A 27966-nucleotide genomic window follows, 5' to 3' on the forward strand; every position below is an offset into this window, starting at 1 on the left:
TAAAACACCTCAACAGGTAAGCTAACTGGCTATAGCTAATTCAGTCAGGTAACGTAAATTTATCACCACCACTAGATGCGCTTACTAGGGATTCTTTACTCACACACTTTTTAGTTATTGCTTTTTTAGTACCCGCTAATAGTATTTGTAACAAATACCTATCCTGGTTTCTTAATTCGGCTGGTACATTTCCCAGATAAATGACACTAAAATTTGAATCAAGTTCGTAATTGACTATTGATCTAATCTCCTTTACCACATCAACCCAATATGCAGAAATGTTTGGGCAATCCCAAAATATGTGGAAAGGACCAGCAGACATATTGCCACACATCCTCCAGCACTGACCATGTGCAGGGTTGTTGCTTTTTACCTTTTTGATATTTGGAGTTATAAAAAAATCTTAAAATATTTTTCCAAGTAAATTCCCTCCACAGACTTGAGCTAGAGGTAGTAGACAATGTCCTACGTATGTTTGTCCAATCATCCTCAGTTAACATAATGTTAGCCTCTTTTTCCCATCTTGATTTGACATACATTGTGGAAAACCCCTTGTAACGATGAGTAGATCCTAGAAATTAGACCTTGGTTGGTGTTCCCTTTATATGAGTCAATAAATATCTTAATTAACGTCAGTCCCTTCTCTCCCACTGTTTTAATGTTTTTTTCAAAATAAGATCTCATTTGAAGATATCTAAACAAATTTTGTTTTTCCAGACTATATTTTTTTGTAAGTTGTTGAAAACTTTCTATATCCTTTCTGGCAAATACTGTGCAGTATGATGTTATGCCCATATTTATCCAATATTTAAACCTAACATCTAGCTTTGCTGGTGTAAATTCTGTGTCATGTGCTACCCAGAGCAAAATTCGTACATTTCTTTCAAATTCTGAATTTTTCAATTCTTTATACCAAATATTTAGAGGGACCGTACTCCAGTTTTTCATTTTATCTAAGTAAAAAACCTTAAGAGGTTTTTGTCACCTAATACAGATGGCAAGGGTACATCTAATTGACTTTGTTCTAAATCTTTCCATTTTGCCTCAAGTTCTGGGTTACACCAACATACCAGAAATCTTAGCTGTGCTGCTTTATAATAGTCTTCTAAGCAGGGTAAGTCAAGTGAAGTCAAATAGTTTTATTGTCAGTACTGCATATGTACAGGACATACAGAGAATTGAAATTACGTTACTCTTCTTCCCAATTTTACAGCAGGTACAGATAATAGATATAATAAAGGAGAATGGGAGACACTATGAGTACAATACAGCAGGGACACAATAGACATACATGAGACAAAAACAAGGTGCAGTAGTGTGGGGGAGAATTAGATATATAAATATAAGTAAAAAAAGAAATAGATATATAATATACAAGAGTGGGAGACACTATATGTACAATACAACAAGACACAATAAACATACGTAAGACAATAGTGCAATATTGATGGTGATTGAGATGGAATGACAGTATAAATAGTATATATCAGTAGTGCAGATAGGGTATATGGTATATAGCTTAAGGCTGGTAAAGTGAATGGGTGCGTAAGTCCTTAAAGTTCACAGTTTAATTAAGTGGAATTAAAGTGCGTATTGACAGTGCAAGTTTATCAGTAGTGCAGGTGTTGTGTAGTGCAAGTCCGTTTGGAAGGGACCAGAGTTTCAGTACTGTATTAGTGGGGGGTCAGGATGCTGAGTGAGTGTGTGCTGGGGGCAGGCTTGGGATGGGGGGTAGAGCAGGAAGAGAGTTCAGCATCCTCACAGCCTGATGGATGGGGCTGTCTCGCAGTCTGCTAGTCCTCGCCCCGAGACTCCTCAGTCTCCTCCCTGATGGCAGCAGGCTGAAGAAGCTGTGTAGTGGGTGGGAGGGATCTCCTGCCAGACGGAGGGCTTTCTGTGTGAGGTGGGAGCTGTACAAGTCCTGAAGGGAGGGGAGAGAGGTGCCGACAATCTTCTCAGCTGCTCTCACGATGCGCTGGAGGGTCCTGCGGCAGGATGGTGTGCAGGCCCCGTACCACACGGTGAAACAGCTGGTCAGGATGCTCTCGATGGCCCCTCTGTAGAAGGTGGTCATGATGGGGGTGGGGGCTTGCGGAGAAAGTAGAGACGCTGATTTGCCTTCCTGGCCAGTGATGCTGAGTTGGTGCTCCAGGAGAGGTCCTCTGTGACGTGCACACCCAGGAACTTGGTGCTGCTCACCCTCTCCACAGCAGTTCCGTTGATGGACAGAGGAGTGTGCTGTGAGTTCTCCTGAAGTCCACAACAATCTCCTTGGTCTTCTCTGTGTTCAGAGAGAGATTGTTGTGTTTGCACCAGGAGGCCAGGCGGCTCACCTTGCTCCTGTAGTGTGACTCATCGTTGTTGCTGATGAGACCCACCACCGTTGTGTCATCCGCAAACTTGACGAAGAGGTTGGAGGTGTGTGCTGGTGTGCAATCATGGGTCAGCAGAGTGAACAGAAGGGGGCTCAGCACACATCCTTGGGGAGCCCCTGTGTTCAGTGTGGTGATGCTGGATGTGTTGCTGCCAACCCGCACTGCCTGTGGTCTTCCAGTCAGGAAGTCTAACCGCCAGTTGCACAGTGAAGTGCTCAGCCCCAGACTGTCCAGTTTGTGTATGAGCTGTTGGGGGACGATTGTGTTGAATGCTAAGCTGAAGTCAACAAACAGCATTCTGACATAGGTGTTCTTGTCCAGGTGTGTGAGGGCTGAGTGGAGAACAGTGGAGATGGCATCATTGGTCGAGCGATTTGACCGATATGCAAACTGGTAGGGGTCCAGGGAGGGGGGGAGCGAAGACTTGTTGTGATGCATGACTAGTCGTTCGAAGCACTTCATGAGGATGGGGGTGAGTGCAACTGGACGATAGTCGTTGAAACAGGATGGCGATGCCTTCTTTGGGACAGGGATGGTGGTGGTGGCTTTGAAGCATGTGGGAACAACCGCCTGACTCAGAGAGGTGTTATAAATGTCAGTATAAAGTTCCCAGGCACAGGCTCTCAGCACACGACCAGGAATGTTGTCAGGCCCAGGAGCTTTCCGAGCATTGATCCTGCTGAATGCTCTCCTCACACTGTTTGGGGACAGTGTCAGCACCTGGTCACCAGGAGGAAGGATGGATTTCTGGGGGGGGTGTTGTTGAGTGGCTCGAACCTTGCGAAGAACCCATTCAGGTTGTTCAGCAGAGATGTGTCACTGTCGCAGGTCTGTGGATGTGGTTTATAGCCTGTGATAGACTGGATACCCTGCCACAGGTTCCGTGTGTCTCTGCTGTCACTGAAGCGTTGGGAAATCTTCTTTGAGTACAGCCTCTTAGCTTTCCTGATCCCGCGGGACAGGTTGGTCCTGGCTGTCCTCAGGCCTGCCTGGTCACCTGTTCTGAAGGCTGCATTTCTAGCCTTCAGGAGCTTGTGGACCTCTCCTGTCAGCCATGGTTTCTGATTTGCTCGAACAGTGATGGTCTTGAGGTCAGTTACATCATCAGTGCACTTGGTGATGTAGGCAGAGACAGTTTCTGTGTACTCCTGAATGTCTGTGAAGTTGTTGTGGGTGGCAGCCTCTCTGAACATATTCCAGTCTGTTGTGCTGAAACAGTCCTGAAGTGCCTCTGAGGAACCCTCTGGCCACACTCGTACCTGCTTAAGAACTGGTTTGGTGACTTTAACCAGTGGTCTGTAAGCTGGCATTAGCATAATGGTGAGGTGATCAGAGTCTCCCAGGTGGGGGAGGGGGGAGGCTCTGTAGGCTCCTCTGTGTGTAGTAAAGACCTGGTCCAATGTGTTGCTACCCCTGGTTGGAAAGTCTATGTGTTTAAAAAGTCCAGAAAACACAGTCTTTGGGTCTGCATGGTTGAAATCTCCAGCCAGAATGAGAAAAGCATCTGGGTGTGCTGTCTGCTGTTCACTGATGTACTGGTACAGTTCATTCAGTGCTTCACTCCTCACGCTGTTGTTGGAGGTTGGAGGGATGTAAACAGCAGCGATCAGCACGGCGGAGAAATCTCTCGGTAGATAGAACGGACAGCACTTGATAATCATCAGTTCCACTACCGGTGAGCAGTGTTTACAGACCACAACAACGTTCCGACACCAAGCATCGCTGATGTAAACACAGAGTCCGCCGCAGCGGCTCTTACCTCCGTCAGATAGCGCGCGGTCCGCCCGATAGCATGTTAGCCGCTCCGGCTGAACGGTGTGGTCCGGGACGCTGTTGTTGAGCCAGGTTTCGGTGAAAACATAAACACAACAGTCTCTCACGGTCTTCTGAGTTGACTGAAGTAAGCGGATGTAATCCAGTTTATTGTCCAGAGAGCGTACATTGGCCAAAAGCATGGTGGGGATAGCTGGCTTGTGTGGGCTAGCCGCTAGCCTTGCTCGGATACCCCCGTGCTTACCCCGTTTCTGCCTTCTTGCCTGCCGCCTGTGGCGCTTCCATTGTGGGCGAGCTGCAGCGGTGGGGGTCGGTGGGGGTGCGGGTGTCCGGAGCACGCCACAGACTCGCAGTTCTTCTCGGAGTCCGCGGTTTAACTCCAAAAGTGAGTTTCTGCCGACTCCAAGCAGAAACTCACGGCTGTAGGTGCATTTCAGGACGTGAATGCACGACAAAAAACACGCAAACGCTGTTTCCTCGGGAGAGAGAGAAGACGCAGCGTGTGCACGCGCCGCCATCTTGTTGATTTTTGGGTAGTTGTAATGTCCGTAATCTAATTCTTGGTTTTTGTTTCCCCCAAATAAAACCGCGGTCACGCCATCTGCACTTAGAAAACGCTCGGTCGCGCTATCCACACCGAAAACTGGAGCGCGCGTCTAAACCGTGTTTTACTGTAGCAGCGTGCACAGCGCACCCGGAGGAGCGGAGACTGGCGCTTCTCGTGCAGAGACTTAAAATGGAACAGAAACGAGTTTTACACCTAAATAAACATGATTTAACGAGGTCTAATCCACAAATATACACCAGAAAGACCACTTCTTATCTGTAGAACAGTGTAACGTTTTGAAAAGGTTTGGAGTGTTATTAAATAAGCAAATCAAATTGTTATAAAATCACAGCCCTAAATTCTTAAAGATCTTATTCTCATGTATCCCAGATATATGTTTGAAGTGATATTACTGTATCATTTTTGAGTAATTGAATACCAAAACTATCTATTCGGTTTTGTATAAAAGGGATTTTGGAGTGCTATAAAACCAAAAAAATCTAATTCTTCTTAAATCAGAACATGAAATCCTTAAATAATACCTTCCATACTATTAATGTCATGCATGTATACTGATTGTACAGTATCATTTTGGAGTAAATGAATACCAAACTTAGGAAAAATGTATATTCGGTTGTGCATAAACCAGATTTCGGTGTCCTATAAAACCTTCAAATCAAATTGTTATCCAATGAAACCAAGAAAGTCTTGGAAAACACATTCTATACTATTAATAACATATATATCAAGTGATTTTACTGTACCATTTTGGAGTAATTAAATATCAAACATACAAAAAATGTTAAAACATTCCATTCTATTAATGACATGAGTAACAAGTGATATTACTGTATCATTTTGGATTAATTGGATACCAAACTTGGAAAAATGTCTATTCGGTTGTGCATAAACCACATTTCAGAGTCCTATAAAACCAGCAAATCAAATTGTTATCCAATGGCACTAACAAAGTCTTGAAGAACACATGCTACACTATTATTGACATGAGTATCAAGTGATTTTACTGTATCATTTTGGAGTAATTAAATATCAAACATACAAAAAATGTTAATTTACTTTTGCATAAATCAGATTTCAGAGTCCCATAAAACAAGCAAATCAAATTGTTATCCAATGGCACTAACAAAGTCTTGAAGAACACATGCTACACTATTATTGACATGAGTATCAAGTGATTTTACTGTATCATTTTGGAGTAATTGGATACCAAACTTGGAAAAAATGTCTATTTGGTTGCGCAAAAACCTGATTTTGGAGTCCTGTAAAACCAGCAAATTAAATTGTTATCAAATGCTACCGAGACTGTCTTGAAGAACACATTCCATTCTATTATTAACATGAGTAATAAGTGATATTACTGTATAATTTTGGATTAATTGGATACCAAACTTAGAAAAAATGTCTATTCAGTTGTGTATAAACCAGATTTTAAGGTCGCATAAAACCAGCAAATCAAATTGTTATCCAATGCCACCTAGACAGTCTTGAAAAACACATTCTATACTATTAATGACATGAGTAACAAGTGATTTTACTGTACCATTTTGGAGTAATTAAATATCAAACATACGAAAAATGTTGATTCACTTTTGCATAAACCACATTTCAGAGTCCTATAAAACCAGCAAATTAAATTGTTATCCAATGCCACTAATAAAGTCTTGAAAAACACATTCTATACTGTTAATAACATAAGTATCAAGTGATTTTACTTTACCATTTTGGAGTAATTAATTATCAAACATACGAAAAATGTTGATTCACTTCTGTATAAACCAGATTTCAAAGTCCTACAAACCATTAAATCAAATTGTTATCCAATGCCACTGATAAAGTCTTGAAAAGCACATTCTATACTATGAATGACTTGAGTAACAAGTGATATTACTGTATCATTTTGGAGTAATTGGATACCAAACTTAGGAAAAATGTTTATACGATTGTGCAAAAACCTGATTTCAGAGTCCTATAAAACCAGCAAATCAAATTGTTATCCAATGGCACTGACAAAGTCTTGAAGAACACATTCTATACTATTATTGACATGAGTATCAAGTGATTTTACTGTATCATTTTGAAATAATTGGATACCAAACTTGGAAAAATGTCTATTCGGTTGTGCATAAACCAGATTTCGGAGTCCCATAAAACCAGCAAATCAAATTGTTATCCAATGACACTAACAAAGTCTTGAAGAAAACATGCTATACTATTATTGACATGAGTATCAAGTGATTTTACTGTATCATTTTGGAGTAATTGGATACCAAACTTGGAAAAAATGTCTATTCGGTTGTGCATATACCACATTTCAGAGTCCTATAAAACCAGCAAATCAAATTGTTATCCAATGACACTAACAAAGTCTTGAAGAACACATTCTATACTATTATTGACATGAGTATCAAGTGATTTTACTGTATCATTTTGAAATAATTGGATACCAAACTTGGAAAAATGTCTATTCGGTTGTGCATAAACCAGATTTCGGAGTCCCATAAAACCAGCAAATCAAATTGTTATCCAATGGCACTAACAAAGTCTTGAAGAACACATTATATACTATTAATAACATATATATCAAGTGATTTTACTGTACCATTTTGGAGTAATTAAATATCAAACATACAAAAAATGTTAATTTACTTTTGCATAAATCAGATTTCAGAGTCCTATAAGACAAGCAAATCAAATTGTTATCCAATGCCACTAAGACATTCTTGAAGAACACATTCCATACTATTAATGACATGAGTAACAAAGGATATTACTGTATCATTTTGGAGTAATTGAATACGAAGCTTAGGAAAAATGTCTATTTGGTTGTGCAAAAACCTGATTTTGGAGTCCTGTAAAACCAGCAAATTAAATTGTTATCAAATGCTACCGAGACTGTCTTGAAGAACACATTCCATTCTATTATTAACATGAGTAATAAGTGATATTACTGTATAATTTTGGATTAATTGGATACCAAACTTAGAAAAAATGTCTATTCAGTTGTGTATAAACCAGATTTTAAGGTCGCATAAAACCAGCAAATCAAATTGTTATCCAATGCCACCTAGACAGTCTTGAAAAACACATTCCATACTATTAATGACATGAGTAACAAGTGATTTTACTGTACCATTTTGGAGTAATTAAATATCAAACATACGAAAAATGTTGATTCACTTTTGCATAAACCACATTTCAGAGTCCTATAAAACCAGCAAATTAAATTGTTATCCAATGCCACTAATAAAGTCTTGAAAAACACATTCTATACTATTAATAACATAAGTAACAAGTGATTTTACTTTACCATTTTGGAGTAATTAATTATCAAACATACGAAAAATGTTGATTCACTTCTGTATAAACCAGATTTCAAAGTCCTACAAACCATTAAATCAAATTGTTATCCAATGCCACTGATAAAGTCTTGAAAAGCACATTCTATACTATGAATGACTTGAGTAACAAGTGATTTTACTGTATCATTTTGAAATAATTGGATACCAAACTTGGAAAAATGTCTATTCGGTTGTGCATAAACCAGATTTCGGAGTCCCATAAAACCAGCAAATCAAATTGTTATCCAATGACACTAACAAAGTCTTGAAGAACACATTCTATACTATTATTGACATGAGTATCAAGTGATTTTACTGTATCATTTTGAAATAATTGGATACCAAACTTGGAAAAATGTCTATTCGGTTGTGCATAAACCAGATTTCGGAGTCCCATAAAACCAGCAAATCAAATTGTTATCCAATGGCACTATCAAAGTCTTGAAGAACACATTCCATAGTATTAATGACATGAGTGTCAAATGATTTTACTGTATCATTTTGGAGTAATTAGATACCAAACTTAGGAAAAATGTCTATTCGGTTGTGCATAAACTAGATTTGGGAGTCCTATAAAACCAGCAAATCAAATTGTTATCCAATGCCACTGAGACAGCCTTAAAGAAGACATTTCATACTATTAGTGACGTCAGGAACAAAGGATATTACTGTATCATTTTGGAGTAATTGGATACCAAACCTAGGAAAAATGTATATTCGGTTGTTCATAAACCAGATTTCGGAGTCCTATAAAACCAGCAAATCAAATTGTTATCCAATGCCACCAATACAGCCTTAAATAACACATTCCATGTTATTAATGACATGAGTAACAAAGAATATTACTGTATCATTTTGGAGTAATTGGATACCAAACATAGGAAAAATGTATATTTGGTTGTTCATAAACCAGATTTCGGAGTCCTATAAAACCAGCAAGTCAAATTGTTATTCAATGCCACTGAGACAGCCTTAAAGGAGACATTCCATACTATGCATACCATGAGTATCAAGTGATTTTACTGTATCATTTTGGAGTAATTGGATACCAAACATAGGAAAAATGTATATTCGGTTGTGCATAAACCAGATTTCAGAGTCCTATAAAACCAGCAAATCCAAATGTTATCCAATACCACCAAGACAGCCTTAAAGAACACATTCCATTTTATTAATGACATGAGTATCAAAGAACATTACTGTATTATTTTGGAGTAATTGGATACCAAACATAGAAAAAAATTCTATTTGGTTGTGCATAAACCAGATTTGGGAGTCCCATAAAACCAGCAAATCAAATTGTTATCCAATGACACTAACAAAGTCTTGAAGAACACATTCTATACTATTATTGACATGAGTATCAAGTGATATTACTGTATCATTTTGGATTAATTGGATACCAAACTTAGAATAAATGTCTATTCGGTTGTGCATAAACCAGATTTTAAGGTCCCATAAAACCAGCAAATCAAATTTTTATCCAATTCCACTGAGACAGTCTTGCAGAACACATTCCATACTATTATTGACATGAGTAACAAGTGATATTACTGTATAATTTTGGATTAATTGGATACCAAATGTCTATTCGGTTGTGAATAAACCAGATTTCGGGGTCCTATAAAACTAGTATGGAATGTGTCTATCAAGAAGGACTTGGTTCCATTGGATAACAATTTGATTTGATGGTTTATAGGACTCCAAAATCTGGTTTATGCACAACTGAACAGGCATTTTTTTTCTAAATTTGCTATCCAATTACTCAAAAATGACACAGTAATATCACTTGTGACTAATGTTCTTGGTAGATTGGAATATTTTCTTCAAGACTGTTTTGGTTTTATTAGACAACAATTTGATTTGCTGGTTTTATAGGATTTGGTTTATGCACAACCGAATAGACATTTTTCCAAGTTTGGTATCCAATTAATCTAAAATGATACAGTAATATCATTTGTTACTCATGTCAATAATAGTATGAAATGTGCTTTTCAAGACTTTATTAGTGACATTGGATAACAATTTGATTTGCTGGTTTTATAGGACTCCGAAATCAGGTTTTTGCACAACCGAATATACATTTTTCCTAAGTTTGGTATCCAATTACTCCAAAATGATACAGTAAAATCACTTGATACTCTTGTCAATAATAGTATAGCATGTGTTCTTCAAGACTTTGTTAGTGTCATTGGATAACAATTTGATTTGCTGGTTTTATAGGACTCTGAAATGTGGTTCATGCACAACCGAATAGACATTTTTTCCAAGTTTGTTATCCAATTACTCCAAAATGATACAGTAAAATCACTTGATACTCATGTCAATAATAGTATAGAATGTGTTCTTCAGGACTTTGTTAGTGCCATTGGATAACAATTTGACTTGCTGGTTTTATAGGACTCTGAAATGTGGTTTATGCACAACCGAATAGACATTTTTCCTAAGTTTGGTATCTAATTACTCCAAAATGATACAGTAAAATCACTTGACACTCATGTCAATAATACTATGGAATGTGTTCTTCAAGACTTTGTTAGTGCCATTGGATAACAATTTGATTTGCTGGTTTTATAGGACTCTGAAATGTGGTTTATGCACAACCGAATAGACATTTTTTCCAAGTTTGGTATCCAATCATTTCAAAATAATAGAGTAAAATCACTTGATACTCATGTCAATAATAGTATAGAATGTGCTTTTCAAGACTTTATCAGTGGCATTGGATAACAATTTGATTTAATGGTTTGTAGGACTCTGAAATCTGGTTTATACAGAAGTGAATCAACATTTTTCGTATGTTTGATAATTAATTACTCCAAAATGGTAAAGTAAAATCACTTGATACTTATGTTATTAATAGTATAGAATGTGTTTTTCAAGACTGTCTTGGTGGCATTGGATAAAAATTTGATTTGCTGGTTTTATGCAACCTTAAAATCTGGTTTATACACAACTGAATAGACATTTTTTCTAAGTTTGGTATCCAATTATTTCAAAATGATACAGTAAAATCACTTGATACTCATGTCAATAATAGTATAGAATGTGTTCTTCAAGACTTTGTTAGTGTCATTGGATAACAATTTGATTTGCTGGTTTTATAGGACTCTGAAATGTGGTTTATGCACAACCGAATAGACATTTTTTCCAAGTTTGGTATCCAATTACTCCAAAATGATACAGTAAAATCACTTGATACTCATGTCAATAATAGTATAGCCTGTGTTCTTCAAGACTTTGTTAGTGCCATTAGATAACAATTTGATTTACTGGTTTTATGGGACTCCGAAATCTGGTTTATGCACAACCAAATAGACATTTTTCCAAGTTTGGTATCCAATTATTTCAAAATGATACAGTAAAATCACTTGATACTCATGTCAATAATAGTATAGAATGTGTTCTTCAAGACTTTGTCAGTGCCATTGGATAACAATTTGATTTGCTGGTTTTATAGGACTCTGAAATCAGGTTTTTGCACAATCGAATAAACATTTTTCCTAAGTTTGGTATCCAATTACTCCAAAATGATACAGTAATATCACTTGTTACTCAAGTCATTCATAGTATAGAATGTGCTTTTCAAGACTTTATCAGTGGCATTGGATAACAATTTGATTTAATGGTTTGTAGGACTTTGAAATCTGGTTTATACAGAAGTGAATCAACATTTTTCGTATGTTTGATAATTAATTACTCCAAAATGGTAAAGTAAAATCACTTGATACTTATGTTATTAACAGTATAGAATGTGTTTTTCAAGACTTTATTAGTGGCATTGGATAACAATTTAATTTGCTGGTTTTATAGGACTCTGAAATGTGGTTTATGCAAAAGTGAATCAACATTTTTCGTATGTTTGATATTTAATTACTCCAAAATGGTACAGTAAAATCACTTGTTACTCATGTCATTAATAGTATGGAATGTGTTTTTCAAGACTGTCTAGGTGGCATTGGATAACAATTTGATTTGCTGGTTTTATGCGACCTTAAAATCTGGTTTATACACAACTGAATAGACATTTTTTCTAAGTTTGGTATCCAATTAATCCAAAATTATACAGTAATATCACTTATTACTCATGTTAATAATAGAATGGAATGTGTTCTTCAAGACAGTCTCGGTAGCATTTGATAACAATTTAATTTGCTGGTTTTACAGGACTCCAAAATCAGGTTTTTGCGCAACCAAATAGACATTTTTTCCAAGTTTGGTATCCAATTACTCCAAAATGATACAGTAAAATCACTTGATACTCATGTCAATAATAGTGTAGCATGTGTTCTTCAAGACTTTGTTAGTGCCATTGGATAACAATTTGATTTGCTTGTTTTATGGGACTCTGAAATCTGATTTATGCAAAAGTAAATTAACATTTTTTGTATGTTTGATATTTAATTACTCCAAAATGGTACAGTAAAATCACTTGATATATATGTTATTAATAGTATAGAATGTGTTTTCCAAGACTTTGTTAGTGCCATTGGATAACAATTTGATTTGCTGGTTTTATAGGACTCTGAAATGTGGTTTATGCACAACCGAATAGACATTTTTCCAAGTGTGGTATCCAATTAATCCAAAATGATACAGTAATATCACTTGTTACTCATGTCATTAATAGAATGGAATGTTTTCTTCAAGACTTTCTTGGTTTCATTGGATAACAATTTGATTTGAAGGTTTTATAGGACACCGAAATCTGGTTTATGCACAACCGAATATACATTTTTCCTAAGTTTGGTATTCATTTACTCCAAAATGATACTGTACAATCAGTATACATGCATGACATTAATAGTATGGAAGGTATTATTTAAGGATTTCATGTTCTGATTTAAGAAGAATTAGATTTTTTTGGTTTTATAGCACTCCAAAATCCCTTTTATACAAAACCGAATAGATTTTGTTATTTGTTAGTTTTGGTATTCAATTACTCAAAAATGATACAGTAATATCACTTCAAACATATATCTGGGATACATGAGAATAAGATCTTTAAGAATTTAGGGCTGTGATTTTATAACAATTTGATTTGCATATTTAATAACACTCCAAACCTTTTCAAAACGTTACACTGTTCTACAGATAAGAAGTGGTCTTTCTGGTGTATATTTGTGGATTAGACCTCGTTAAATCATGTTTATTTAGGTGTAAAACTCGTTTCTGTTCCATTTTAAGTCTCTGCACGAGAAGCGCCAGTCTCCGCTCCTCCGGGTGCGCTGTGCACGCTGCTACAGTAAAACACGGTTTAGACGCGCACTCCAGTTTTCGGTGTGGATAGCGCGACCGAGCGTTTTCTAAGTGCAGATGGCGTGACCGCGGTCAAATAAAGGTTGAGATCATTCTTTTCCATTTGCAAAACTGTATATGAGGTATTTCCACGGGTAATGATTGAAAAAGAAAAAGCAGCCTAGGTAATATATTCATTTTTATAACATCTATTCGGTTGGACATATTCATTGGCAATGATGACCAACGGTTAAGGTCCGCCTTAATTTCGGCTGTTATTGGGATATAGCGTTGCATATAGATAGCAGATAAGTCTTTAGGTATATGCACTCCTAAATATTTAGTAGTAGTATTTTCTCATTTAAACATTTGTTTTTTGTTAACTCTTACTTTTTGGTTATAATTAAAGGTTAGAATTTGAGTTTTGTGTAAATTTAGCTTATAACCTGAGTTTGTTCCAAATGTTTTGAGCTGAGATAATATTTTAGGTAAACTCACTTGAGGCTTAGTTAGTGTCAAAAGTATCTGCGTATAGACATATCTTGTATTCTGTATTTTTAATCATCACGCCTGTTATATCTTTATCCTCTCTAATTGTCTGTGCTAGTGGTTCTATAAAAAGAGTAAAAAGTGTGGGGCTAAGTGGGCATCCTTGTCTGCATCCCCTCTCAAGAGATACTGGTTTAGATACATTTCCGTTCATTTTAATTCTGGCCATTGGAGAGCAATACAAAGATTTCAGACAGCTAATCACTTGGTTATTAAATCCAAATTTTTCAAGGGCCAAATATAGATATTCCCATCGAACGGAGTCGAATGCTTTCTCTGCATCCAGACTTAGAACTAAAGAGTCAGTGTGACTCATATGCTCAGTAAGGTAAAGGGTGCGTCTCACATTATCTTGGGTATGTCTATTTTTTAACAAAACCAGTTTGATCTGTGTCTATCAGGTCTGGGATAATATCCTCCAATCGTATTGCTAGTATTGATGCGAATAACCTATAATCCATATTTAGAACAGAAATAGGTCTATAGGAGCCACAATCTGTAATATCTTTACCTGTTTTAGGGATTACTGAGATTATTGCTCGTCTCCAGGATCTCCCCCTTTGAGTACATAGTTAAAGTAGTCCTTAAGCAGTGGTATTATTATCTTTCTTTGGGTCTTATACCATTCTGATGGGTAACCGTCAGCACCTGGCATTTTATTAGTTTTCAATCTTGATATAGCTCTGTTTATTTCTTCTTCCGTTATCTCCTGAGTAAATTTTTCATTTTGTTTAGTTCCTATTGATGGTAAGTCTAAAGACATCAAAAATTGTGATGTGTCTTCTAATTCAGCTGCTGAGGGTTGGGCATATAATTTTGTGTAATACTTTTCAAAGGAATGTTGTATGTCTTCCATTTTGTCACACATTTTATTAGTCTGGGGGTTCTTTACTTTTTGTATAAATCTCTCTGCTTGTTGTTTACGCAATCTCCATGCCAATATTTTTTTTAATTTTGGGCCATTCTCATAATAATTTTGTTTAATTAGTTTCAATTTCTGCTCTATTTTATTTTCATACAATTCATTTAAATGTTGCTTTGTATTTCGAATCTGGTCTAAAACACTAGCTTCATTATCTATCGTGTTAACTTTCCAGGTGCTTTAATGTTTCAGTTAAATCTCTAATTTCTATTTCTTTTTCCTTTTTTTTTTTGAGCTGTCCACATTAGAAGTTTACCTCTAATTACAGCTTTTGCAGCATTCCACAATATGCTGGGGCTTACTGTTTCATTATTGTTATTAATCATGTAGTCTTCAAATTCTCTCTTTATATATTTTACACACTGAGGGTCATTCAGAACACTGGTGCATATTGTCCAAATGTAATGTTAAATATACACCTGCATGGTCAGAGATGTCCCTATTTCACAGTTCAGAATCCTGTGTCTCTCTGAGTTAAACATGAAAAAATAATCAATCCTTGTATAATGCTGCTGAGCATTGATGGAGTAGGACGTGAGTTTTATAGCTCCTGCCGATTTGATTTAAATGTTATTTTTTCTGCGCTTTTTTTGGTTATATATTCAGTCCTACCTTACTTCACAGTACTAGTGTTGCATAGTCTAACTCTGGACTGCGTAAAATGTCTGGAAAGAACTCTAAAACTCGCAATACTATTCAGACACAACTGCGGCCTGGTCCGAACACCGCGACCACGTCCTCGAGTGAACCGCTGGCTCCTGCAGAGGCAGTCTCGCCGCACGCTAACCCTGACATCACCGCTCTCATCACCGAGATGAAAACCACAATCGAGTGCCTCACAGCTACCGTAGCCAAGCTGGAAAATAAATGTGAGGACCTGGAGTCCAGATCCCGGCGTAATAACGTTAGGATAGTGGGAGTACCATGAGGGTCCTGACACCTGCACCACTGCTGCTGTAGCCGCCTTACTGAAGGAAGCGTTGGGTCTGGTTAAGGAGCTTTAAGGAGCTTTTGGACCGGTCACACCGGACTCTCCAACCCAAACCCAACCCCGGCGATCGTCCACGCGCCATTGTCTGCAGATTTCATTATTATGGTGATTGTGTTGACATTTTACGCCGCGCTAGAGAGCTCCGACAGATTAAAATCAGGGACATGGCCATCTCAGTCTTTCCTGACCACACTGCTAAGATAGCTCGGGCTCGGGCTGCATTCAATGAGGTCAGGCGCCAACTCCGCGGTATTGTTGGTGCTCGGTATGGTCTGATTCATCCAGCGCGCCTTCGCATCACATACAACGGTGTTGAGAAGGACTTTGTTTCAGCGGCGGAGGCCGGCGATTACGTCAAAACCCTGATTCCTGGGTGAATTTGTAATTTTTTTTTCTTCAGATATGTGGCCTGTTATCGCATGAAGGCCAGCTGTGATTTGTTCATTTGTGTCCTACTATATTCATCTGATTTTTTGTCAACGTTTGATTTAGGCGGTCACCTTTGTTGTCTGTTGGAATGTTCATCTTAAGTTAAAACAATCATTTGTATTGCGAGTGGAACGCATTTATTTGTGCGCGTATTGTTGAATGGTGTTTCAATCGGCGGGAGTTTTTCTTTTTTTTTATGCTCTCTTCTTTTTTCTTCGTTCTCGTTTTCTCTCCAGCATTGCTTCATGTACTCTCTGGGTTGTTCAGCATTACAGTTGACAACTTTGGGTTATTGTGGGGGAACACTGCTGTCTCCTTTGTTCTGGGGTTATATGGGGACTTCTGGTGTATTTGTGTTTGGGGGTATTTTGTGGGGAGGGTATCCCGCTTCAGCTCTTTATGACCATTTGCATTTTTTGTTGCATGTAAATAAATGGTTAATGGTAAAATAGATCCCAGCACTGCTGGGACAAGCACACCTCTCAGATTCATTAGCTGGAATATCAGAGGAATGGGTAATCCTGTTAAGAGGTCTAAGGTATTTGCACACTTGAAACGCTTAAATTCTGATTTAGTATTTTTACAGGAGACCCACCTTCGAAATAAAGATCACAGTAGGTTAAATTGCTCTTGGGTGGGTCAAATCTTTCACTCAAATTTTAATTCAAAAGCTAGAGGAGTCGCCATTCTAATTAACAAAAAAGTTCAGTTCTCATGTACTAATGTTATTTCTGATAGGAATGGCAGATTTCTAATAGTTACTGGTACTCTGATGCAAGAAAAAGTTGTTTTGGTAAATGTTTATGCCCCAAATTTTGATGATGTTGAATTTGCTAACAGATTGCTGAGTAACATTCCCTTTTTTAACACTCATTTGCTGATTCTCGGAGGGGATCTAAATTGTGTTTTCGACCCAAGTTTGGATCGGTCTAATCCTCGTAATTTAACTCAATCTGCTATGTCTAAAACATTCGCTGATTTCATGAATCAAAATGGTCTTGTTGATCCACGGAGATATCGTAATCCTTCTGTCAAAAAAATTTCTTTCTTTTCCCAGGTGCACTGTTCATATTCCAGGATTGACTACTTTTTTATTGATAGTGCACTTAATTCTTTTGTAATTTCTTCCGATTATTTAGGCATCGTAATATCCGATCATTCACCTTTACTATTGGATATTAAATTTTCCACGCACAAAAGTAGCCCTCCACTTTGGAGATTTAACCCACTTATTTTGGCAGACAAAGAATTTTGCAAAATCATTGACGATTTTTTATTCTTTAATCAAAATGATTCCTCTTCCTATTCATTACTGTGGGAGACACTGAAATGCTACCTGAGAGGTCAAATTATTTCTTATTCGGCTTTTTCTAGCAAAATGATTAATAACAGGCTAAATGAACTCACAATAGAGATTAGTAGCCTTGATCAGAGGTATGCACTGAACCCTTCTCCAGAATTGCTTAAACTACGTCTTGATTTGCAAGCAGAATTCGATCTCATTTCAACAAAAGATGCAGAGAGTTTAATACTACGGAGCCGTGGAACATATTATGAACATGGTGACAAGGCTAGTCGTTTATTGGCACATCAGTTAAGGCGACAAGCTGCTTCCTGTTTGATACCCAGTATTACAAATACTCATGACATTATTACTACAGATCCTTTGGAAATCAATTCTATTTTTAAGTCTTTCTACTCTAAATTATACAAATCTGAATTTCCTACAGACGTCACTAAAATGAACAATTTTCTTGAGAACCTTGCAAATCCTATTAGTACTAGTACTGCTATGCAGCTGGACTCCCCACTCACCCTTGAAGAAGTATCAAATGCAATTAAAGCTATGCAATCCAATAAAACCCCAGGCCCTGACGGGTTTCCGATTGAATTTTTCAAAAAATTTATAGGTAAATTGGCTCCACTTCTTTTATCTGTATTCAATGAATCCTTAGAAAGCGGTTCACTACCACAAACCATGACACAAGCTACTATCGCACTTCTTCTCAAAAAGGACAAAGATCCAACCTCATGTGGCTCCTACAGACCGCCATCGCTGCTTAATGTTGATGTAAAGGTGTTGGCTAAAGTAATTGCATCCCGTTTAGAGGATGTGCTTCCTTATATTATATCCGAAGAGCAAAATGGTTTTATAAAGGGTCGTCAACTATTTTTTAATACCCGTACACTTTTTAATATAATTTACTCAAAACATCAAACAGAACTTCCTGAACTTGTGATTTCTTTCGACGCTGAAAAGGCATTCGACGGGGTTGAGTGGGAGTACTTGTTTGCAGTCTTACAGAAATTCGGATTTGGTGATACATTTATTTCTTGGATTTGCCTCCTTTATTCATCCCCTAAGGCCAGTGTCCACACTAATGACATTTATTCAGATTATTTTACCCTTGGACGTGGATGTCGCCAGGGTTGCCCTTTATCACCTTTGCTTTTTGCCATCGCAATTGAGCCTCTGTCTATAACATTAAGATCTTCCTCTTTATTCAAAGGAATCATTCGTAATGGTATTGAATATAAATTATCGCTGTATGCAGACGATTTGCTGCTGTATATAACTGATCCTACAGTTTCCATCCCTGCTGTTTTAAGTATTCTGGAGATTTACCCTTTCAGTTTAGTCCATCTGGTTTTAAATACCTAGGTATTAACGTGACTCGTTCTTTGTCTAGCCTTGCATCTGCTAATTTCACTCCCCTTATTTCAAAGGTTACAGCTGATATTCAAAGATGGGGTAACCTTCCCTTATCATTAATCGGTAAGATCAATGTTGTTAAAATGAATATTCTACCAAAATTTCTATTTTTATTTCAGTCAATTCCTCTTTTTCTGCCGAAACATTTTTTTGACTCACTAGATAAGATAGTTTGCTCTTTTATTTGGGATGGGAAACCACCTAGGGTTCGCAAAAAATTATTGCAGAGATGTAGACTTAGTGGAGGACTTGCATTACCTAATTTTTTAAATTATTATTGGGCTGCCCACATACATAAACTTTGTAATTGGTTAAAATCTCCTGGATCTTCCTGGTGCAAATTTGAGCTATCATCTTTGAGAGGAGCTTCTGCTCTACTTTATACCTCTTTGCCTACAAAACCCTCTCTATATACGGATAACCAAGTGGTTCTCAACACACTCAAAATTTGGTATCAATTTAGACGGCACTTCAAATTTGTAGCTGTATCTCCATTGGGTCCTTTAAGTAACAATCATTTGTTTCCTCCATCACTCTCCGACTCAACATTTTTAGTGTGGCATGAAAAGGGTATTACACAATTTAAACATTTATATGTAGACTGTGTTTTTGATAGTTTTGCTAATTTATCATCTCGCTATGGCCTCCCTGTTACTCATCTGTTTCGCTATTTTCAAACTCGAAATTTTGTGGCTAAGAGTTTTTCTAATTTCCCCAATTTGCCTGCAGAACAAAGGTGGGAAACAATGCTTTCCTTTGTTCCTCATAATAAAGGAATTATTTCAATGTTGTATGACACTATCTTGGCATTTGGTAACGACTCAAATGATAAACTTAGGTGTACATGGGAAAGGGAATTGGGAATACAAATACACGAGGAGTTCTGGGAACAGGCCATAGAGAGCATAGGATCTACAACATCCTGTGCTCTTCTTGGACTTATTCAATTTAAGGTCTTATACAGGGTGCATTTTTCTAAGTCCAGGCTAGCTAAATTGTATTCAGAGGTGGAAGACAAATGTGATAAATGCCATGGCTCCCCTTGTCACCTAAGCCACATGTTTTTTCTCTGTCCAGATCTAAAAGCTTTCTGGGAGGGTTGTTTCACTATTATGTCCACTGTTCTTGGGGTAACTCTCCAACCTTGCCCTCTGATTGCTATATTTGGGATTCCTGACCCTTCACTTACACTTTACACAAGTGGGCATTATAGCTTTCACTTCCTTGTTAGCAAGACGTTCCTTATTGTTGCATTGGAAATCTGTAAAATATCCTTCTATTTCCCAATGGCTCAAGGATCTCATGTTTTTTCTAAACTTGAGAAAATTAAATACACATTGAGAGGATGCAAGAACAATTTCCTTCATTTCCTTTTTCACTAGTTTAGAGGTACTACGCAATTAAAGGTGTGCTTGTTTTCTTGTTTTCTTTTTGTTTTGTTTTTTATGTATGTGCATGTGTATATATATATGTATATATATATATTTCATAAATAACCTGTATTATGTGGGTTGGTTGTGCTGAGCTGAGTGGGGGGGAGGTGGAGTGGGGGGAGTTGGGGTTTGGTGTGGGATGCTGCTTATTGTATACTTCTCAATATTTTGTAATTTGTCCTTTAATTTCTTGTTTTCTTTAAAAAAAAAAAGACAGAGAAGTGAAGTTATTTGTTTTTTTTTTCTCCCACATTTTTGTTTGTGTGTATGTGGTCTGTGTTCACATATACATATGTGAATACAAAAAAAAGGAAAAGGAAACACTGTATTTTTGTAATTGAATGTATTATATTATATTTTCCCCAATAAAGTATTGAAGCAAGAGCCTTGCGGTGGTTTGGGTCCGAGGGACCGGTGGGAGCGCTGTATACCGAGGGTAGCTTTGGGGAGGGACAACTCTGTTGTGATAAACTTTTCCAGAAATACCTCCATATTGTCTCCCTCCGCTCCCTCCACAATCTCATGTATGCGTGTGTTATTTCTGCGTGAGCGCGCCTCTAGGTCTGTTAGCTGAGCTTGAATGCTCTCCTGGAGCTCCAAAGTGTGGGAGAGCACCTGCTTAGCTTCGGTGCTCCATTCCTCCATTTCGGCTACTCGCTGCTCCGTCTCCTCGACTCTACCAGTTATTTCTTTCAGGTCAGATCCGATATAGTTCTTCTCTAAAGTCCACCAGTTCCTTTTTCAACATAAGCACCGTTTCGCTGAGTTCTTTTTTTTTTTTTTTACGTCCGAACGGATCTCCTTTATCTCAGTAATGATGTAAGCTTTTATAGCTTCCATAGCTTGATACTCGGTGAGGTTGCTAGCGTCGTCGCTGGCGTTTTCACTTTGTCGTCCGTTTTGGGGTTTTGATCCAAATTTCCTCTTGTCTTTCTCTTGTGCCCCCCTTTCATGGCATAAAAAAGAAAAAATCTACTTGAATCTTCAGTATTTGTTGAAAGGGGAGAAAGACCGTCTGGGAGCCTGAAACTTAAGCTGCTGTTAGTGTCGGCGCCATACCGGAAGTCGGGACTGGTGTTTAAATTAATTAAAAAATGTTCACATTCATATCAGTGATCTGTGTGCAGCTGGGATAAGCTGGCAGAGGGTATTTGAGAGAGATAGATAAGTTAGCAAGGTTAGCTACAGTGATGTGAGTGTACTGTATAACAGTCAGGCTAAACATTCTAACGTGGACTGCAATCAGTCACAACGGAGGGGCAGCCGTGTCACACCTGATTGCTTTCTCGGCAGTGATGAGTACTCCAAAATGTACACCAGAAACCAATAGTTTCACTAGATTATGTGTAGATCCAGCCTGGCCCAACTTGGCAACCCGAGGTAGCTTCGTGGCTGGAGCAGAATACACTCTGTGTATTCGCCGCCTCTTTTCAAGCTGCTGCTGATTTAGCATTACCGAGTAGCATCACAGTAGCATCACATTCGGAGGAAAGCGCAGCGACTCGGTTCTGATACATCAGCTCACAGACGCCCTGTCCCACCTGGAGTGAGGGTTTACCCCAGATTCCTTCGAGCTGAGAGAATTTTTTTTTTATGGTGAACATAAGGCTTGTGTTGTGTACAGTAGTAAAGTTGTAGTAAAGTGGTATTAGTGAATATAGTAACTCTGTATTGTAGTAGAGAAGTGGGCGGAGCTTCTTCTGGTCATGGTGAACATAAGGCTTGTGTTGTGTACAGTAGTAAAGTGTAAGTAATATTAGTGAGTATAGTAACTCTGTATTGTATTGTAGAGCTTGTTCATGTTTTTTTCAGTTGTTGCTGAATGATGGTTTATGATGCAGTGCGTCAGCTTAGGCTTTCTCTTTACAATTTAAACACTAAAATGGTTTCATGATATAATGCACTGTAGGAGAAATATGTAACTCTCTTCCAATTGTTCTTTGAGGAACATTAATTCTCACATTTGTTACAAACTGGAGGCTAATCTCCTTTCATAGTTACTTTTTATAAGAAATTTTGATTGTAATCACCTGTACAATCAAGTAACTAATAATTTTACACATCCCCTGTGTAAAATTATTAGTTACTAATATTAGTACTAAACAGTCCTTGTCTCAACTTTTGGAATGTGTTGTTATTTATTATGTGTTTTTAATAATAAATAATAATGAAATTGAGCAGACACAACATAAAATATTTTGGGTTTATTTATCTGCAATCTAATAAAAACATTTTTATTTGCAATTTCTATATGGTAGCTCTTTTTATTTTAGGTTCTTTATTTATATATTGAGTATAGCTGTATAAGAGTAAATTATTCTGATTTAATTATCTCTATTTAACTTTTCTTTATTTTCTTTCTAATTGGATGATTTTTAAAACTATATGGAAAACAAAAACAGAGGGCTATAAACAACAATAATAGCAAACAGTTGTGTGTGCCTGTGCAAGTGCAGTGGGATGTTTCCAGTTTGTGAATTTGAGGATTGTTCTTTGTTTTACAGTAGGGCTTTAATTAGAGATATCCCGCCTGGGTCTGATTTACTCTATTGTTGTTGATGGATTCTGAAAGTTTTTTCTGCGGTGTGTAGTGTTTAGTCCTTGAATAGATTTTCCAGTGAATAACGTGAATATTATGGGGTGGGTAGGGGTTATCCTTTGGATTTCTGTGTAGCTGGCTGCTTTGTAAGAAGTGTTATACAAATACATTTGATTTGATATTTGATTGTTGGGAGTAAGCAGGGTTATAATCATACTGACCATCATACTTACCATATGAAAGAATAAATAAATAAATTAAATAAAGTAAAGAATGAATAAATGCAACAAACAAATGTAAAAAAAAAAACATACAAAAACATTAAAATGTTATATATGCATTAATAAAAATAGTAATAATAATAAATAAATGAAGAAATATATAAAAGGAGAAATAATTAATTTAATTGTTGTATTGATTTATTTATGTGCTAAATGTATTTATTTCATTTATTTATTATTTGAATATGATATTTAATGAAATGCATATATGAGTACGGATTTGTATTTATTTCTTTCCAGATCGTTGACTGCAATAGAGATGGACTAGATACAGAGAGTATTAGTCTGTACAATTTGGAAAGCGTACCCTTTTCTCTGATACTCAACTTAAAGCTTTGGTAAACTAGGTTATTTAAATATAAATCTTTTAAATCTTTTAAATGTCTGAGGGGGGAAAGAAAGGGTGTTTGTAAATAGCAGAGGGGAGAATCTTAATCCAAAGTGGGATCTGAACTAAACTGTCTGAACTATAAAATCCCAGGCTAATGAGAAAGGGAAGACAGACCTGAGGCCAGTTTACAGGAGTGTGTCTCATTTGTGATCCAGGCTGGGACCCAATTTTAGTATAAAATGTGACTTAAACCAGTACAGGATATTTCCAGTGCTGTGTATATTTGATGCCCAGTAGTACTGGAGGGGGTAAAAAGATTAAGGTATAAAGATTAGGACACACTAAAATAAATTCTGAAATAGTCATATTTACTGAGTTGATTCACCATACAGAAGAGGGGGAGAGTTGACTAGTAAGGTTGTAGATACATTTTTGTTAATTAATACTTTTAATTAGTGCTTTTATAATAGCAGCACAGCACACATTTAAACAAATCTAATTTCATTCTAATGAATAGTAGGTGCTGGTGGCATAAATCTCATTAAGTAATCAGTCTCATAAAATTACTTGCACCTTACAAATATTGTAGTTTTAATTAATATTAAAACTACAATTGTTTTTATAAAGTTATTAATTAAAAAGCCACAATATCAGGATTTCAATCAATGACTAAAATTCTGATATTGCTGACTGATATTACAAACAGCAGTCAGTATATTTACAATATGAGAGCTAAATGGTTATTTAAAGTACCTTTCCACCTTTTTTTTTTTTACTTTACACCCACAAACTTTATTTGATGGGCTATCACAAACTAGTAAATAATTGTGAAGAGAAAAGAAAATTATTTTAATAAAAGAAATCTGAAAGCTAGCATGCATTTGTATTCAGTACTCTGATACTGGCCTTAATACATCACCTAATTACTAAATTGGCTCCACCTGTATGGCGTCACATCATTGTCAAAAGTCAAGGGCACATAAATACAATTCAGGGGCGCACCAGGTGAAACAAATTAACCAGCATGTTTTAACATTTTGTGTGTGTAAATGAACACATGTGAAACTACCAAACAAAAAAAGTGAATGGTGTGTGCGCTTAAGAAATTGTTGCTCTCGAGCTTCATTTTTCTCCTCTCAGGAGAAGAGGGGCGTGTGAGGAAAAAAACACCCGAGAGGAGAAAAATGAAGCTCGAGAGCAACATATTCTTCAGCGCACACACCATTCACTTTTTTTTGCTCGCTAGTTTCACATTTGTGCTCACGAGAAGTTAATTTACACACGCAAATGTGTGTAAATTAACACGCCGGTTAATTTTTTTCATCTGGTATTTTTGCGCCCTCGGCTTATGGCATTGATGTGACGCCATACACCTGTGCGTAATTTATTTTCAGTATAACTACAGCTGTTCTATAAAGGGCTTATTAGAGAACATTAGTGATCAAACAGCATCATGAAAACAAAGGAACACAGCAGGCAGGTCAGCATTGTCCATCCATTATCCAAAAATAAAATGACGGAACTGCAATCCTACCAAGACATGGCCGTCCACCTGAACTGACAGCCCAGGAAAGGGTGAGATCCACAGTTTAGGTGGGAGAATCTCTCCACAGGGTGAATACTAGTTGCGCACTCCACAAATATGGCCTTTATGGAAGACAGGCAAAAAGAAAGACATTTTTTAAAGCAAGCCATATTTCCATTTTAATGTGGGGGGCACAGCATTTTTGTGGAAGAAGGTGCTGTGTTCAGACGAGACCAAAGCTAAATTTTAAGGCCTACATTTAAAAAAAATAAGAAATACATAATATGTGACGAAAACTGCTCATCACCTTGAACACACCAGCATGGGAGAGGGAAACTGGCCATAGGTAAGATGGATGGAGATAAATTAAGAGCAATCCTGGAAGAAAACATGGTGGAGGCTGCCAAAGACTTAATACTGGGAAGGAGATTTACCTTCCAGCAAGACAATGACCCTAAACATACAGCCAGAGCTACAGTGGAATAAATAAGTCCTGACCTATATCCCACTATCACCGCAACCTAGCTGAGCTTGAGCTACTTTAAAAATAGGTATGGCTAATGATACATTAAAAACAATGTATTATAGTCTTTTCACTTTAAAATGACTTGCTACATTGTGTTGGTCTGTCACATAAAATCCCAAATAAAGTGTAACCTGGAAAACGTGTAAAGGTTTAAGGGGTATGAAAAGTTTTTCAAAGCACTATAAAAGTACTTCAGTACGTCCTATACATCAGTCAAGTTAATTGTTTCATGTGAAAGAAATCAAATAATTACCATGTAATTAACACTCATGAATTCATATGCATTGTAGTTCCCAGCAGTTCAAATACAGGTAATTAGTAAATTAGTAAACTATGGTTTATCTGTGGTTCATGGTTTTCACAAACCACACTAGCATTAACAGTGTGAAATGCTAATACTGTGCATGCTGTTGTCACTAATACTTAATATTAAGTTAACGTGATTATGAGCAGTCATTATTTGAAGTTTATTTAAAATTTTATGTTCTTTAATACTGCACCCACTCGTTTACCTAATTTGTTTGGTTTCTTTTTACCTATGTCCTAGCCACAGACTGAGTCCAAGGTGAATGGCACTGCCCTGTCTTCTCCTTCCACTGCCTCCCAGAGATCTGATACCAGCCTGGCCTCATTGCGTGTGGCCGCAAGCCAAACCACAGAGACAATGGGTAAATTTCCCTACAAATTTAACTTAACAGTTGGAATAGACACTATTATTGATTAACTGATTTTAAATGCATTTTAAAGGATTACCTACATGTTTGGTAGATTTTGTGGTAGATTTTACATGTACTGCATTTACACATGCAGTAAGCTGAGATGGGGTGTTTGCACAAGTGCAGTTTGTAAGTTCTTGATCAAACTAAAGTAAAAGTTCAAATTTTAGGCCACAGTTTTTGAGTGACTGCCGCCAAATATTTTATCAAGCATGTTTGGCTTGATATGGAAGTGGGAGGTGCAGAAAAGGGTTTTTAAAAGGTTGTCTCATGTAAAAGAGCATTTGGATACTTTCTGGATAATGTTAAAGACGATTTGGACACCTTAAATAAATTGTTGAAATATTACCATGAAGAATTCCAAGAAGTCCAGGCTGGTCTCAAGAAATAGCACCTGTTCAAACATGATGTACTAGAGATTGTGATGTATGTTTTTGGAGTGTTATTTAATGGGTAATTGAACCCCCTGTTTTTTTACTGACTCCACCCTTAGCTAAAATTTAAAAAAGGAACTTTGGAAGGATCACTGGAAGATGTATGGGTTTAGTGATGGGGCAGAAGGGAGAGCTGCTTGGGCTAAGAAGTGTGTCTCCGATAGCAGCGAGACGCAGATAGATAGATGGATGGATGTCACCCAGAGGGGGGATTTATTTGCATATTGGTGAGTGTCCACAACCAGTCCCAAAGTACACGGAAACATCATGCTCACCTATAGCACAGTTTAACCTGTGAGAGCGCTGCAAATGCAGAAATTACTGAAACAAAAGCACTTTTTTAAGGTAAAGAAAGATTTCTAAAATAATTAAGCAAAATTGGTATGTTTCATAAATTCGAAGGAACACATTTCACCTATTAATATATATATATATATATTTTTGCAGTTCTTTCAATTTTAATAAGCAATAATCCAGAACGCAATAAAAAAGATAAAAAAACATTCAATGTTGACCCATATTTAACATGTGTGCTTATATGACATAAACATAAACAGATACTGGAAAATAGTTTTACTCAGATCATGTTTAAATGAATGAAATCCCTCACTGCTGATGGTTGTGAATATTGTATGGCTGTAGATTTTGCTTCAGTCAATCAGTCAACTTTTCACTTGGGATTGCATTGAGGGTGACCCTCATTGACAATGCCACCAAGCATTTACAGTTCAAAAGGAATCGAAAATATTGAATTAAAAAAATTAAATAATAAGGAACAAAATAGTAACAAAAAAATATATATATATATATATATATATATATATATATATTTATATTTAATGTATACTAATAAAAAAATACCTTAAAAAATAGAAAATTTTAAAAAGACCATAAAAATTTACACATAAAAATAATTAAAATAAAAACATAAAAAAGAACTAGATAAATAAATAGATAAAAATAAATCAAAGAAAATACAAATTAACATAATAAGAAAAAGATAAGCTCATTTCAAAAAAACTTATTTAAAACAGTCACAAGCTTTCTGATGGTGATTAGAAACTAAAAGTTTTAAATGATTCAGTGATTACAGCGCTGTAGCTAAAAGCAGATTTTCCCAGTTCCCTAAAAACTCTTGGTACCTGACTGTTGATAAAGCCACTGGAGTGAGCTTGTGAGGCCCAACCAACTCTGGTATAGTGAGCAGTGGTGAGTAGTGAGCAGTGGTGAGTAGTGAGCAGTGGTGAGTAAGTGAGCAGTGGAGAGTAGTGAGCAGTGGAGAGTA

At 36.8% G+C, this 27966-nt stretch overlaps 1 protein-coding gene across 10 annotated transcripts in view; it reads left to right on the plus strand.

Moving 5' to 3' along the window:
• Positions 1-27966, plus strand: part of dmd (dystrophin) — a 256466-nt gene that overhangs the window by 155001 nt on the left and 73499 nt on the right. For 6 of the 10 annotated variants that reach the window (XM_049469991.1, XM_022674755.2, XM_049469995.1 and 3 more), the window contains one exon: positions 26079-26199. The exons of 2 other annotated variants lie outside the window; for them this stretch is intronic. In XM_049469991.1, the coding sequence (XP_049325948.1) occupies positions 26079-26199 (121 nt within the window). The remainder of the gene's footprint in view (positions 1-26078; positions 26200-27966) is intronic. 2 more of the 10 variants (XM_049469992.1, XM_022674756.2) reach the window with 1 other exon arrangement.

Source organism: Astyanax mexicanus, chromosome 21 (genome assembly GCF_023375975.1).
Source record: "Astyanax mexicanus isolate ESR-SI-001 chromosome 21, AstMex3_surface, whole genome shotgun sequence".
Lineage (NCBI taxonomy): Eukaryota > Metazoa > Chordata > Actinopteri > Characiformes > Acestrorhamphidae > Astyanax > Astyanax mexicanus.